Raw genomic sequence first — 16,278 nt, forward strand, 5'->3', positions numbered from 1 at the left:
GAGTTAGAGTTCATGAATTCAGCAGAAATTTGCAGTGCCTTTATAGCTGTACTCTTTGTAATGCAGTGTCTCTCCTTTGAGTCCTAGATTTAGTAGTACTCCATTAGCACTGCCCCCATTCTTAACAATATGTACTATTCGATATTGACACAGGAAGGCATTTGCATCCAGAGCTTGATAGGTGAGCTTTTATATGTATATTTAACTATATCGTATTACACAGTAATGCCAAATTAAGTCTATGCTAGTTTTTATTTTTGCTCTTTAGAAAAGGAGTGCAGGTTACTTCATTCAGATAAGGAGAACCAATTCATGTTCATTCTTTGCCCTCTGTCTTCTCTCTCTAAAATTTCTAGGTGGGATGTTGAGCACTTCAGACCTCACAGTGCCAAATGGAGCCGGAAGCAGCCCAGTGGGTGCGTGCATTACTCCTGTTTCACTTTGTAGGCACCTTTCCTATTAGAGATAAAGGGAATATTGTCCCTCAAATAAGGCCTTTTACCAAATGAAGAGGAAAAAATGGGTACCTGACTAGAGTAGACATTCCCGTTTGTAGACTTAATTTTCTTCTGGGGGGTACTTTTACTAATATTTAACATTTTTTGATAACAGCGCTGCTCTGTTCTTTGTATCTTGGCCTTGAGTGCCTCCTCTATAGCAGATATTGTTCTTTGTTAAAGATGATACTGCTTTCATACAGTTTTTACATCAAGCCAATTTTTTAAGGAGAAGCTTTCTGTATCATCTCGTCTCACCAAAGTTAGATCATTAGCAGACTGATACATCTTATAGTAGCATGAAATGTTTTTAGAGAGGTTGCAATACAAAGAAATGATGGGCCTACTTCTAGAGCTACAAAGATTGTTTTGGTGGCCACATGTAGAAAATTCACATTTTGTCACAGTTATAGCCAAATTGATTTGGTTTTGTTTTTTACTTTGGGATTCTTTCCAACGATGACTAGCAAGTTTAAACACATGTTATAAATATGCCTGCCCAACCTTGAAGTGCTGGCAAAGGTACGCTGTGAACTGAACATTACAAAAATAGGGCATATATGTCAAAGAGTATAAGAATAACTGTATTCCTTTGGATTATCATCACATTAAGTGGTCTTGGTCTCTTAATCTGTGATAAACACAGTTTTCATCATTGTATCTGAAAACAAGGGGAGGAATTTTCTCCCTGCTTTTAGATACTGTGTGTTCCTGGAGACTTCTGAACACAGATCACTTCTAGGAAAAATTCACAATTGCATGCATTCAGCCCATTCATTCTATAGAAATGTAAGGAGCTTCTGTCTCAAGAAAATTGTAGAGATGATTGAATAACTTAATATGATGAGAAAGAAACAGATATTGCTGAAACAAGTTATAAAACATAGTGACCTAAAGTAGGGTAAATGCCTAATCATGTCTGTCACATATTAATAGCTCTTTGAATGGAATTAATTAATTATCCCATTGTAGGATATTTTTTAACATAATTGTGGAAAATTCATAACAGTCTTAACAGTTATACATTAGGCTGCTATACTTGTATGTGTATTTCCAAATATTTATAGTTTTTTCGACTCCATTTTAGTTATTTGCATGCCCATATACATACTCTTTTTGTGTTAAATTTTCCCATATGCTTTACCCCCCCAGTACTGTCCATCTTACTTTGCCTTCTACTTCCTAGCGGAGTTAAGGCTAGAATCAAAAGTTTCTGTTTCATTTAATGTTAATTGTAACTACCTCCTGGTTTATTTCCAAAATTAGTTTTATTTCATGGAGTTTAATTCTTCAAAGATTTCTAATGTGTTTTCCTCTTGCCTTTACCTTTTTTTTTCATCCTTCTGGCATATCGTAAACATGGTTCTTCCTCTTGTCAAACAAGTGTTTGAATTCTCATTTTTTTTTCTTGTACTTTCCACACTTCCTAAAAGCTTTTTCACTATTTTTTTCTTGTCTGCCATGCAACTGTGAATCTAGACTTTGTCCCTGCTGCTTGGTTTTTCTCCCTTTGGTAATTTAAAACTCAGACTTTGTCATCATCCTAATTTGACCTTCTGCATATAACCGTTTCTTTTGTTCTTTTTTCATTCATTTTTCCTTTTTTATAAGCCTCTTCTCCCTTTCGTGACCGTCGTGTTTAGAGGGCTGCATAAGCACACTCCTCGGATCATGGCACATCATCCTTGGTTTATACAAAGCATCTCAGTATGCGGGGCATTAATTAATCCCCTCTATACCACTGTTCCATTCCCATGCCCTTCCTTCCCGCATCGGAGGCAACTACTTTAATGTGTTTAGTATTAGTAGTGTTAATAATCATGATTAGTGAACATCTATTTCTATTAAAACTTAAAATTCAAGTAAGTATTAAAATATTTTAAGTGCTTAGTGAGTTATTTATGTAAAGATTTTATTTATTAGATGAGGGGGAAGGAGCAGAGGGAGGGGGGAGAGACAAGGAGCCTCCCTGCTGACCCACTGAGTGGGAAGCTGGACATGGGGCTTGATCACACCCTGACCCGGAGGCAGACACTTAACCGACTGAGCCAACCAGGCGGCCCTTTAGTGAGTTATTTAAAAGTCTGTTTCCATTATTAGGTATACACAGAGATAAATCCTGCTCCTTAGGGTACACCTCAACATCTCATAATACATCGAGATTGGATGTCCTGATTCTTCATTGGTTCATACTCGTATATGCCTATTTTACTTTTACTACGTGTAATTCTGCTTGTTTGGATTGCATTTTAAATGGCATGTGCATTATAAGTGCTTTTTAACAGAATTAGATTTAACTGAGTAGACATTTTATATCACTTCGTTCAGATACCAACTGGAAACAGTTATTTCTGTGAGATACTTAGAGCATACATGGGTTTAAAGTGTTTCTTACTAGAAATTTTCCCTAAAAGAAATGATCTGTCATGGGTATTTTAGAAATGTTATTTTGTGAGGAAGAGTCAGATAATATATTTTAGCTCATTTTCAACAATGGTGCCATTTTGGTTTAGTAGTTTGGAAAAAATAATTTAAACTCATTATTATACCCAGATATACTCTCTTTGAATGAAAAGATTAAACAGTTAAAATTCCCATAGAAATTTAGAGGAAAAAATATTAAAAGGTATGAGAATGATTTCTAATCTATATTTTTCAAGATATGTTTCTTGGAACTGTATAAGAAGAAGGATTTATCTATGTTTGGTAAACCTTGTGTTAAATAAAACTAAACAGGTTTCTTCACTGTAAGACTTACTGGAGCCTTTAAAATGCTAATCTATTTTGTGAATCATTAAACTTAGTATATAACATATGGTTATACATAGTGATTTCATAATAGAACCCTTCATTTTTTTTTCCTCATGAAAAAGCATCTTTCATAATTAGTATCATATAAAACATTTTGGGAAATCTTGCTTCTGATCTTAAGATGATACATAGAAAAGAGTTTTTGAATAATGAAACCTTCCATAAATGAAATTAAAATTGAGGTTTAAAAAAAGACAAGCAAGACAATTAGGCTTGTGTTGTGATAATAGCAGACCTGGTCATGAGGACCAGCCCTTCCGCTGAAGACTCCTACAAATGCTAGGCAAAATATTTTTAAAATCTGCTTGAAAACATTTGAGAACTAACAAGATAATGAAGAATTCCTGGCTCCAGATCCAGGGAATGATGGAGACAGAGCCTTGAAGAGGGTGAGCCCAGCATTATGTCTGCTTTTCCTTAGGTGTTATTTGCTGCTTCCGCAGTGGAGTAGGACAGCCTCAGAGACCAAGGGGGACAGAGAGGTCAAAGTTCAGGGCCCACAAAGAATTGGGAGGGTCCAGAGTGCTCCTGTCACCTTGTGTTGAGCCCCCCAAAGGCAGGACCGTAGAAGTAGAGTGAATCAGAGGTTAACATCCCCTTGCGGTAGCCATAGCTCACGTCTGCACCGTCCCCCTTCTTGACACTACAGTGTGGTCACCTACACTGAAAGTACAGGGTAAACATTCTTTCCAGTATCTGTGTTCTTTTTCTTTTTTTAAAGATTTTATTTATTTATTTGTCAGAGAGAGAGATATCATGAGTGGGGAGGAGGGGCAGAGACAGAGGGAGAAGAAGGCTCCCCGCTAAGCATGGAGCCCTATGTGGGACTCGATCCCAGGACCCTGGGATCATGACCTGAGCCGAAGGCAGTCGCTTAACTGACTGGTCCACCCAGGCGTCCCATGTGTTCTTTTGTATTAAAAAAAAATGTTCTGTATGTATATAAAACTGAAAAATGACCACATGCTGAACAACAACAAAAGTATCAACAAATTTCAGAGAATTTAATCACATGGAAATAAGCTCTCTGGTGACAAAATATTTCAGCTAGCAACCAATATCCAAAGACCCTTGTTTAAAACACTGCATCATGGACGGCACTGGAGGAGATAATGCTAAGTGAAATAAGTCAAGCAGAGAAAGACAATTATCATATGGTTTCTCTCATCTATGGAACATAAGAACTAGGAAGATCAGTAGGAGAAGAAAGGGATAATGAAAAGGGGGGTAATCAGAAGGGGGAATGAAGCATGAGAGACTGTGGACCCTGAGAAACAAACTGAGGGCTTCAGAGGGGAGGGGGGTGGGGGAATGGGATAGGCTGGTGATGGGTAGTAAGGAGGGCATGTATTGCATGGTGCACTGGGTGTTATATGCAGCTAATGAATCATCAAACTTTACATCAAAAACCAGGGATGTACTGTATGGTGACTAACATAATATAATAAAAAAATATTATTATAAAAAAAATAAGTGATGAATCACTAAATTCTACACCTGAAATTAATATTACACTGTATGTTAACTAATTGTAATTTAAGTAAAAACTTGTAAAGAAAAAAAATTAAAAAAAATAAATAAAAATAAGTGCATCACTAAAAAAAAAAAAAAACCAGAAAAAACAAAAACACCAAACTTTTTTATACGTAAACTGTATAATAACTTTGATTTTGTCAGTCCAGGTGTAGAGACTTGTCATGAGTCACTTCTAGATAGTTTTGCTTAACCTTTAAACTGTAACATTTTTACTGATACTGTAATTTTCAAATGCATAATATTTTTATTGATGAGTCCTTCATTGGTCTTATTCTTCTCTTAATTTTTGTTGAGACTTCTTCCCAAAAGATAGGATGTTTCAGGCCCCTGTAATAGGGAAAGCAGAAGCATCCTTGAGATTTTTAAGCATTGAACAAACTCAGAATAGGGAAAGACATGTTAAATAGGAAACCAGAGGAAGCCTAATCATAAAAGAAAGATCAATTTGCCTGTGTGAAATTAGGAATCTTTGTTCATCAAAAACACCACGAAGAAAATGAAAAGGCAGGACAGAGTGGGAAAATGTAGATCGTATACGTATAGTAAACAGAGGGCTTTTTATGAAGAATGTATACAAATCATCATGAAAAAATCTGATTTTTGAAAATGTGCACAAGAACACAGACACTTCACAAAAGAAGTTATCAGGTATCCAATAAACATGTGACAATATTATCCAATAAACATGTGACAATATGCTCAATCTCAGTAACCAACGAAATGCAAAATTAAAACCACAGAAAGCATCATACACGAACCAGAATGCTAAAGCAGAATAGGCAGATAATACCAAGTGTTGACAAGCCTATATGGGAAATTCCAAACTCTCATTCCCTGATGATGGCAGTACAAAGTGGTATAGCCATTTTGACATTATCTACTGAGGTTGTAGATATATGTATTCTACAACCCACCATTTTTATTCATCTTATATACTGTAGAGACATGCATGTGTGTACCATGATCATCAAGAAGTAGGAAAAGGAATGTGCCATGGTATTATTTGTTACAGCCAACATCTAGAAATAATCCAAATTTCTGTCAGCAGTAGAACAAATAACATAAGTCATAGTACATTATATGGAGGAGTAGTATACTGCAACGAAAAGGAAGAAACTACAGCAGTAATTAACAGGGTGGCTGAATTTCACCAAACTATGATGAATGAAAGACAACAGATGCAAATATGAAATGATTCTATTTAAATAAACTTTGAAAAATAGCCAAACAATATTATAGTGCTAAGGATACATGTGTTAAATAGGTGATAAACTGTAAAGAAAAACAAATCACTGTAATAGTCACGACAGCTGTTATTTTGGGTAGGTGGGACAATAGGAATGTTTCTTGGGGGCCCAATTATAGAGAGTTTCAAGGTTTTGGCAGTATTCTTTTTCCTGATGTAATGGTTACATGGATGTTCACTTTATGCTAAATCCTTGATTTTTAATTTTTTGTTTTGTGCACCATTTTGTATTATGTGCTATATTAATATGAGTTTTTAAATACATGTGATTTTAAAAGGAATTATAAATCACAAATGGGGAGGCATTTTTAAAATTAGAATGTAATGTACATTGTGTAGGTTGTTATACTATTAATTCTGAAATCTAGAGGGAAGAAAATTCACACACACACATTCATACTCACAGAAAGACTTTAGCAGTCTTTGGGCAAAGACTCGATTCATTGGGCATTATTGTCTGCATGTGGCAGCTGGATGTACAGGCCCATCTTGAGATCAGGCAGCAAGACTGTATCAGAGGACAGGCCATTAAAAGCCTAGGATGGCAGAGTGAAAAGCTGGAAAGCTCTGGGTCCTCCACATTGAGCTGCTAAAGCCACCGAGTTTGCAACCACTTTTCTCCAGTCGTCTTACGTGAGATAAAAGATTTTCTCCTTCTTTAGAGAAAAAGTAAGATAAAATACAAGCCACAGGTAGGGGACTATTTAATAAGTTGGTGGGTTTTTAATATACCTAAATGTACAATTCAAAAAAGAAACCCAAGTAGTATTTTAAGAATTGAAAGGATGTATCAAGAGATTTAAATAAAAATGGAAAGAAAACCACAAGTCACTAATTGCCAACTATTACCACTTTCTGTGGTGACATGGAGAGCCAGTGAAGGTGTGAGGAAACTGATGATCTTCTGTGTGTTTATGGCATTGTAAATTAATAACAATCTTTCTGAAATGATTTTGGCAAGATGTTTCAGTAGTCATAAAAATGTTTATGCCTTTGAGCCCACGAATCCCCTTCCTGGGAGTCTCTCCTAAAGAAATAACTAGAATATGCAGAGATTCACTGCAACTTTATTTATAGTAGTGAATAATAGAAAGAAACCAACGTATTCAACAGTATGAAAATTATGTAAATGAAAATTTTCAACTGAATTCCTTTTTAGTTGTGATTTAAAGCTATGCAAAAAATATGCATGTGGAAAATAAAAAGGATGGGAAATTCAAACTGATTATCATAGTTATGTTGAGATGGTGGAAATAGGAGTTTTCTCTCTCTTTTTCTAGTTTTTAAACTTTCTTTATTGATATGGTTGGTACCTCCACAGTCGTAACAATTTTATTATAGTAAATTAAAACATTCATTTGTTTTTCCTTGAAACATAATTTTTTGTTTTCAGTCTGTCATTGTCCAAGTAAAACCTGCCAGTTTTGCGCATGTTGTAAATTGTATACATCTTCCATAGTGACAATCTGATTTGGCATACTAGGTATATTTCTCTACTGAAAGTTGACATTTAATACTTAGATAATACTATAATTCACATGACTTCAGGAACTCCTTTTAACTTTGGGCCTGTGTTTAAACATTGAGCATAAAATAAAGTCTCTGATACCCAGCAGTTTCACTTTTTAAAAACATGTTGAGAAAGAAAAAAATACACCAGACTAGAAATAGAAAGGCCCAAGAAACTCTTAAAATTGTTAGGGGTGAGCGGAGGTAATATGTAAGGGCTTGCATTGTAGCTGAGGCAGTGGCAGCTAAAGAGAGATGGATGAAATGAAAAACATTATGAAGAGTAACAAAGCTGGAGCTCTGTGAAAGTCGGATGGGAGTGACAGCAGGTGGCGGTAGTACAGGGGTTTATAACCTGTGGTGTTTGAGGTGACAGCAGCATATCTGTGGGATACGGTTGCATGTGGACTAGAAATTAGGAGATAAAAAGGGCAGAAACAGATTTAAGAGTCATAATGAGGCAGTGGGTAAAGCCAGAGGGATGCATGAAGTCTCTGAAGGAGGAGAAGCCTCTTTGGGGCTGCCCACATGGGACAGATGGAGAGGGGGAAAACAGTACTCAGGAAGAGATGCACAGGATTTCGTGGGCATTGTCTGTTGTAGATTATAAACTTGTAAAGATTTTTTTTTTATTTTGTTCTTAAAGATTTTATTTATTTATTCGACAGAGATAGAGACAGCCAGCGAGAGAGGGAACACAAGCAGGGGGAGTGGGGAGAGGAAGAAGCAGGCTCATAGCGGAGGAGCCTGATGTGGGACTCGATCCCATAACGCCGGGATCATGCCCTGAGCCGAAGGCAGACGCTTAACCGCTGTGCCACCCAGGCGCCCCTGTAGATTATAAACTTTTAATGGACAGAACCCATGTTGTCTGTCCTATCGGAATTTCCGCTGAATCAAGTAAATGTGTCAACCATGATTTTAAAAACCGTGGTTTTTTAACTGTAGAAACCTCGTTCACTTATTTTTACAAAAGGTAATTGTATAGATTTTTTAAATGTTCTTTTTTTATTTATTGAAAAATCAGCTGAAAGTTTGTCAGATTTTATGAAAATTTGTCAATATAAATTCAATTCTTGAACCTTGCTTTGGACAAAATTTCCAGAATCCTTTGAGATTTTTAAAGTCCTGTGCATGTCAGTTCAACTTCTGAATCAGATTCATAGTAGTAAAACATTAATGACATCATTGTCTACAATTTAGCCCTAAAAGAGTAGTATTAAGGACATGAAGTGCTTTCTAGCCACTCGAACACATTATTCCAGCTGATAGGATATTCTGAAATATGAGCCACACTGATATAATTGAATGATCTGCCTTAGAGCTGTAGGGACCATAAGTGATACTAGCTTTCTTGAGCTTCCAGAGGCATCGGTATGCAGTTTGCTCAAGAGCATTTTTATCACGTTTGTGTCAGGGCAGAATTTACCTTAAAACCTGAGAACACATTTTGATAATAATCACATTGGGTTAATTCATTTAGAGTTGGTACTTTAATTCTGAAATTTGTAGGCTGTGGCAAGATGAGTTATATACTGGAAGTATCTACATTTTTGTCATAAAAAATGAATGGGAAGTAAGACATATATTAGTATATCACTGCAGTCCACAGAATAACAAATAGTGCATATAAGGTTATCCTGTTTCAGCTGGCAAGTCACCAGACACTTACGTCATCCTGTCATAATTCTCTGCTGCAGACTCCCGACTTCGCACTAGGAAATACTGTGCTTTTTAGATTCCCTTCACTCCAGGTTACTGTGGTATTATATGTAGCTGAAGGCTAGACTCCACGTGGGTATGGAGTATTAGAGCTTTTTGATGACGCATTCTTCTGCATTAGCTTCGCATCCTCTCGTAATGTATTTGAGAAGAAATATTGCTTTATCCTTCAGATTTGAGTACAAATCAAGTAAATAAGAGTCTTCTAAATGTTATCAAAGAGATTACAGACATACATTTGTGCCTATTAAGAGAAATGTTAATCGTACGTACTAACTAAAGGTTAATCCAGCATTCTGTTAGTTTCTATTAAGCCTATTTCTGAAAAGTTACTTGATAAACTTTTTATATTCAGATGACTTGCCTTAGCAGTTACTCTGCCCAATGCATGGATGAGCCCTACCCCCCAGGGGCTGGCCTGCGGAAGAGACTGTGTAACAGCACTGCTTTTTGAAGCTTAACAGAATGCAGGAATGGCTCTCTGGGGTGTGGAAAGGAGATTCAGCCCAGATTTAATACATACTGTTTCAAGATAATGGAAGTCGAATGCAGGAAATAGCCTCATAAGGTTAACTGAAATACCAGCGCTCACAGCAAAAATTAAATCACATAAATGAATTAAAACCCGCAGGTCACTTGGTAAAAGTTTCAGAGAAAGCAGGAGGGGTTGGTTGAGAGAAGTGGGGTTGGTGGCGGAGAGGAAGACCTGTCATCTGGAATCCTGACAGTTTGAAAGACAGTGGCTGGAGAGATGCGGGCTGGTTCCCCAGGGCCACGCCTCACCACTCAGTTTTCTTTGTCCTTTGAAAAAGTCCTGGTTAGGATCTGGTAACGTTGATTAGATCACACTCTCAAATGTCAATTTTTAGTTATTCATGTAAATAATACAGCCAAATAACATGTTTTTCAAACTCTGTATTATAAGCAGATACATTGAAACATCCATTTTCTTCAGCTGATTATCTTCAAATACTTAATCCCTGTTTCTAGTTACATTTTTTAAATTTAAGAATTCTCCTATCGATCAGTTGCCTATATTCATTATAATACTGTTCCTGAAAATGTTTTATTTTTAAAAATATTTTATTAATTAGAGAGTACGTGCACACAAGCAGGGGGAGCAGCAGAGGGAGAGGGAGAAGCAGAGTCCCCGCTGAGCAGGGAGTCCGATGTGGGGCTTGATCCCAGGACCCTGAGCCGAAGGCAGACGCTTCACTGACTGAGCCACCCAGGCGCCCCCTGAAAGTGTTTTATAAACCACCAAACGCTATGTGGATTGTAAATCATTTTAAATAATATTTCTGTTCCATTCAAGAAACTTTCATAGACTTAAAATGTTCTGATAACCCAGTACAAATGCTCTTAAAGTGAAAAACCTGTAGTACATAATTGTTCTTTGTCATTAACTCATTGCAGTTCTTTGAGATGCATCGTTTCACTTCTTGGCATGCAAATGTCTTCCGGGGGTGCCATTCTCCTTTCCCTGAGCTTTTTCCTCATTCTGCCTTTCTGCTGGGTCTCAAAATGGCTCGAGAATCAGATGCTCCCACAGTCATATTTGGAGGAATGCAGGAGTCTCCCTCACCACCATGGAACAGCTGCTGGGCTTAGGATCCGACAGGACGTTCCTGGGTCCCATCTCGGTGGTGAGGGAGAACGCCTGCACACGCTGGCTCAGACCTATCGCGAAGCAGGGATGAAGTGGCGTCGGCTCACCCACACCACACGGCTGCTGCCCCAGAGGACTAGGACTGCAGCCTCCGTGAAAATAGGGTGGCTCTCTCACACTGATCTCCTGACTCAGCCAACGCCCAGAAGTACTGCACAGATAGGTCGTCTGCACCGCGTACGCGTCCTTACTTCCTCTAAGAGACTGCTCTTTTAGAGAAAGTTGAAAACCAGGAATAAGATGATTAAAGTCAGACAAATTACAGATATTTAATGAAGACCCTACTGGCAGCCGAAGAAACAGCGTGGGTAGAGGTAGAGCAGTAAGCAAGAAGAACTCGGTGCAGGTGAAGCTATAGAGAGAGCGCTGAAGAAGCAGCGGTCCGAGAGTGGCCCCGGGAGCAGCTCCGGCCCCGACCAGCGGGGGCGCTGCTGCGCCGCAGGGATGCATGAGGAGGCAGGTCTCGGGCGGTTTTTTGCGATGTTTCCGTTATCTCTGTCCCCAGTAGGACCTGCCCTGTTAGAAACGTATCGTGTGTTTTAAGTGTTTCTCAGACTGGAGTTGATATTTTTGCTTATTTTTGAAATAATCAAAGATACGTGGTCAGTTACTAATGAGTTTTGTTATAAAATTTATTTGAAACTAGGACTAGGGAAAACTTGTTTCCTATTTCTACCAAAGTGTTTTAACAGCTCCTTTCATGTTAATGAATGATATTTCCTTTTTCCAGGGAATGGATTCGTAAACTCAAGAGCTTCTCCAAATTTGATTGGAACTACTGGTGCAAATAGTTTAGGCAAAGTCATGCCTACAAAGTCTCCCCCTCCTCCAGGTGGTGGCAGTCTTGGAATGAACAGTCGAAAACCAGATCTTCGAGTTGTCATCCCTCCTTCAAGCAAGGGCATGATGCCTCCACTGGTATGTTAAACTTTTCTTTAGCCTCATTCTTTAAAATACAGCCAGTCTATATTTTTGTTCAGAATTTTCTGGACTTCCAGAGCATCCAAATGAATATTTCTGTTTGAAGTTGGCGTTTGAAGAGACAGGTCTATTTTAAATACACGGAAATCAAATTATAGAAAAACAGGATATAAATATGGCTAGTGGTTATTTAAAATTAAAGCTAAATGAGGAGAGGTTGTTAGGCTTAATTTTACCAGGCTGGGATCTTAGCTCAGAGATTCCAACACCACATTCATAAATTAAACCTGATTTAAATATTTCTTCTATCTCTATTTTGCATACTTTCAGTAATTGATTACACATGTTTTCCTGTAGGAGACGCTATATTAGTTGTTAGAAAATTCTACGTACTAAAGAGAAACATTGTAGAATAGGGAACAATGCATCAAAACTTGAATGAGCTATTCTCCAAATAATCTTTCTTTGTTTATTCCTTCTTAAATAACCTTCCCATTTAATTCTATAAAGAATACAGGTCTCCCCACCCCAGCCTTTGGCAGTGTCTTCCTATTTCCAGCCTCTTATGCTTTTGAATCCTCTGTTGATGAAGAAGGGGAGAGTTGTGTTTATCTCCCTTAGCTTCTTGTAGAAAAAGATCAGAATATGTATGCAAGTTTTAAAACCATTCCTAGTATCGCATTCCTTGACTGACATTCAGCGTGATATGCCAGGTGTTCTGTCTACAGTGCAGCTGCTTAAACCCACTATTTGATTTTTGGCTAAATGGAAGTTGACATCAGGCTTTAGATAATCTACATATATATAATGCTTTATAGATTCTCAAACATCTTCATATGCATTGTCGCATTTGATTGTCAATTATGCTATAATCTTGGCTGGGTAGAGATGAGGAAACTGAGGGAGAATCAGTATTTTTTCAAGGTAATATAAAAGAGAGCCAGGACCAAAATCTTTTAAGTCAAGAAACAAACAAGTAATTTTTCATTTGGAGATAGAAAGCTGGAAACTGTGTTGTTCCCAGCCTTACAAGGAGAAAGAGTTGGACAAACAACAACAGTTCTCCTTGAGTAGATGGTAGTGCTGAGATTTCATGGCAGCCGAGTGGCCCAGACTCTAGGGAGAGACAGATACCGCAGGGAGAGGACATTCAAGCACTGGTTTGTCTAGGTAAGACAAGGCCATGAGTTCAGCTCCAATGCTCGGTGACTTGCTGGAGGCCAGTGTTCACTGGCAGGACCGTGTAAACCCTAGTGCTGTGCCATGGGGAAGTCCGAGGTCTTTTGTAGGCTTTTTCTCCACGAACCCCGCTGGGTGCTCACAGAAGAGATTGGACACATCCTGAGAAAGTCTCCACTCTGGTGTACGGCTGGGGAAGGGGAAGAGCAGCCACGGTAATAGGGACGAAATGTGCTGCCTAGACCCTTCTCTCCTTTCTGTCCTATGGACCAGAAGTCTTAATCTGTGAGGAGATGAACAACAAAAAGTGTCACCCTTCGGGCATCGGTGACCTCCCATTGTATCTCAAGAAATGGCAAAAGGAGAAATATCTGAAGCCATGGTGGAGGGGCAGGAACATCGCCGATGCCAGGAGCATGGCGGGTGCCCGAGAAGCCATGCTCTGGGCACAGCACCGAGAGCGGAGGGCTTCACACTGATAACGGAGCAGCCAAAGGGGAAAGAACAACCCCTGGCAAACCAGCGCTCGCTTCCTCCTGGAGGGATTTGAGGCCCAGGGTGGATGCACTGAGGGTGACCATCGCACCCGTGAAGCTCAAACCCAGCCCAATTCCTAATTAAGTTAACTAAACCGTGCACTGAAGACCTAGCAAGCGGAAAGACCTTTTGGTCAGTAGCATTACCCAAACGGCAGTACAAAGAGAAAGAAGAGTGAAAATAAAACAAGCAGAACAAAGCCTCCAAGAACTGTGGACTTTATCAGGTGGTTTAACATATTCGTCATTGGAATTCCAAAAAGAGAGAGAGAACAGAGCAGAAGAAATATTTGAAGAAATAATAACACCAAATAGGACAAATACACACACATTGAGATTGTTAAAAGCAAAGGAAAACAAGGAAAAAATCTTAAAGGCAGCCAGAGAAAAAGAGAAGAACAAAGATAAGAATTTATACCATGCTTCTCTTCAGAATCTATGCAAGCTACAAAACAGTGGAGTAACCTGAAGTGCTGGAGTTCAAAACAGAAACCCGCAGCCTAGAATCCTGTGTCCTGCAAAAATGTCTTTCAGAAATGAAAGAGAAATAAAAACTTTCTCAAACAAAAAATCTGGAGAACTTATTGCTGAGAGATCTGTTCTACAGGAAACGCTGAAGGAAGTCCTTCGTCAGAGGGACTATGATACCAGCAAAGACTTGGATCTATGCAAAGAAATATAGAACAATGGAAATGAAATAAATGAAGACAAAACATAATTCATTTTCCCTACATTTTATAAACCTTTTATTTTAGATTACAAAGATAGTACAGAATGTTCTCCTAATGCTTCACACCAGTTTCTCCAATTATTACCATCTTGCATTAGTATAGTACATTAGTTACAACTAAAAGGTCAGTATTGATACATTATTATTCATGGATGTCCATACTTTATGCAGATTTCCTTTGTTTTTAACCACAAGTCTTGTTCTGTTCTGGGACTCCATCCAGGACACCACATCATTTAGTAGCTGTGTCTCCTCAGATTCCTCTTGGCTGTGATAATTTCTAAGACTTTCCTTGCTTTAATGACTTTGACAGCTTTGAGAAGTACTGGTAAGATATTTTGTAGAATGTTCCTCCATTGGTATTTTTTTCTCATGTTTTTCTCATGATTAGACTGGGGTTATGGGTTTCAGGGAGGAAGGCCGCAGAACTAAGGTACCATTTTTGTCACCCCATACAAAGGGTACGTGGTATCATTATGAGTAATTACTATTGACGTTAATCTTGGTCACTTTGCTGATGGAGTGTTGCATGGGTTTCTCTGCTGCAAAGTTACGCTTCTTCCTTTCCATACTCTTTGGAAAGCAGCCCCTAGGCAAGGTCCGTACTTAGGGAGTGGGGGGTTAGGCTCTACCTCCTTGAGGGCAGAATATCTACATAAATTATTTGGAGTTCTTCTGAACAGGTGACTTACCTGTTTACTTTCATTTATTTAATGATTTATATTAATACAGACTTATGGACATTTATATTTTGGGTTATAATACTACTGAATTCTGGTGATATGTAGTTCTACTGATACTATTTTATTCTATTGCTCATATTCCAACTTTAGCTATTGAGGACTATTCAGTTGGTTCCTGTGCCTCTGAAAACACACCCTCATCCATGTGGGGTTTTTTGGGGGGGAGTAATGGGGGAAGTTACTTTTAAATTTTTCAGTTACTGTGAAATGCTTTAGGCTCATCTTGTATATCTTCTGCCCCAGTCCTAGAATCAGTCATTTCTCCAAGGAACCTTGGTTCCTTTTTATTGGAGAATGGTATTAGAAACCAGAATCTGGGCATCTTTCTCTTTTTAATTGCTCTAAAAGAACACTACTTTCTAAAACAAAAATAGTGGGAATGAATTTTGTGCTTATGGCACATGTAAAAAAAATATATATATAGGACAACAAAAGACAGAAGCAAATTGTAAATACGCCATTGTAAGTCCTCACTCTACACCTAATGTGATATCTATTTGAAGGTGAACTCTAATCAGGTAAAGATGTATGTTATAAAACCTAGTGCAACTACAGAAAAAAATTTAAAAAGAGGTTTAGTCAATAGAGGAGATAAAATGGAATTATAAAAAAATGCTCGAATAGCCCAAGATATGGGAGAAAAAAGAAAAATAACGCATGGGACAAATAAATAGAGCTAGCAAGATTGTAGATTTTAATCCAACCATACAAGTAATCACACTGAGTGTGGTCATAAATCTCAGTTAAAAGACAAAATGTCAGTGTTTAAGAAAAGGAAGATTATACTCTACACTGTCTACAGAAACCCTACTTTAAATATAAAGGCATAGGTTAGCTGATAGAGAAAACATACTGTGATTAAGGCTAGTGTAGCCATATTAATTTCGGACAATGTAGACTTCACAATAAGTATTATCAAGGATGAAGAAGGACTTCACACAGTCCATTTTCCAAGAAATAAGTATCTTTAATGTATATACACCTAAGAGCAGGCCTTCAAAATTCATAAACTAAAAACTGATGGAACTAAAAGGTGAAATAAAATCCACAACTGTAGTTGGAAACTTAAGCATTCTTCTCTAAGTAATTGACAAAACAAGGAGGCAGAAAAATCTGTAAGGATCTAGACAACCTGAGCAATACTCAATCAACCTGACCTAAGAGATGTTTATAGAACAT

At 38.0% G+C, this 16,278-nt stretch overlaps 1 protein-coding gene across 10 annotated transcripts in view; it reads left to right on the top strand.

Annotated features, from left to right (window-relative positions):
• Positions 1 to 16,278, top strand: part of MEF2A (myocyte enhancer factor 2A) — a 164,018-nt gene that overhangs the window by 130,220 nt on the left and 17,520 nt on the right. For 8 of the 10 annotated variants that reach the window (XR_004627723.1, XM_034667933.1, XM_034667932.1 and 5 more), the window contains 2 exons: positions 357 to 416; positions 11,721 to 11,908. Coding sequence is in view for 9 of the 10 variants with exons in the window: in XM_034667933.1 (XP_034523824.1) it covers positions 357 to 416; positions 11,721 to 11,908 (248 nt within the window). In the remaining variant the exon portion in view is untranslated. The remainder of the gene's footprint in view (positions 1 to 356; positions 417 to 11,720; positions 11,909 to 16,278) is intronic. The other 2 variants (XM_034667939.1, XM_034667940.1) reach the window with 1 other exon arrangement.

The sequence above is a fragment of the Ailuropoda melanoleuca genome, chromosome 9, assembly GCF_002007445.2.
Source record: "Ailuropoda melanoleuca isolate Jingjing chromosome 9, ASM200744v2, whole genome shotgun sequence".
Lineage (NCBI taxonomy): Eukaryota > Metazoa > Chordata > Mammalia > Carnivora > Ursidae > Ailuropoda > Ailuropoda melanoleuca.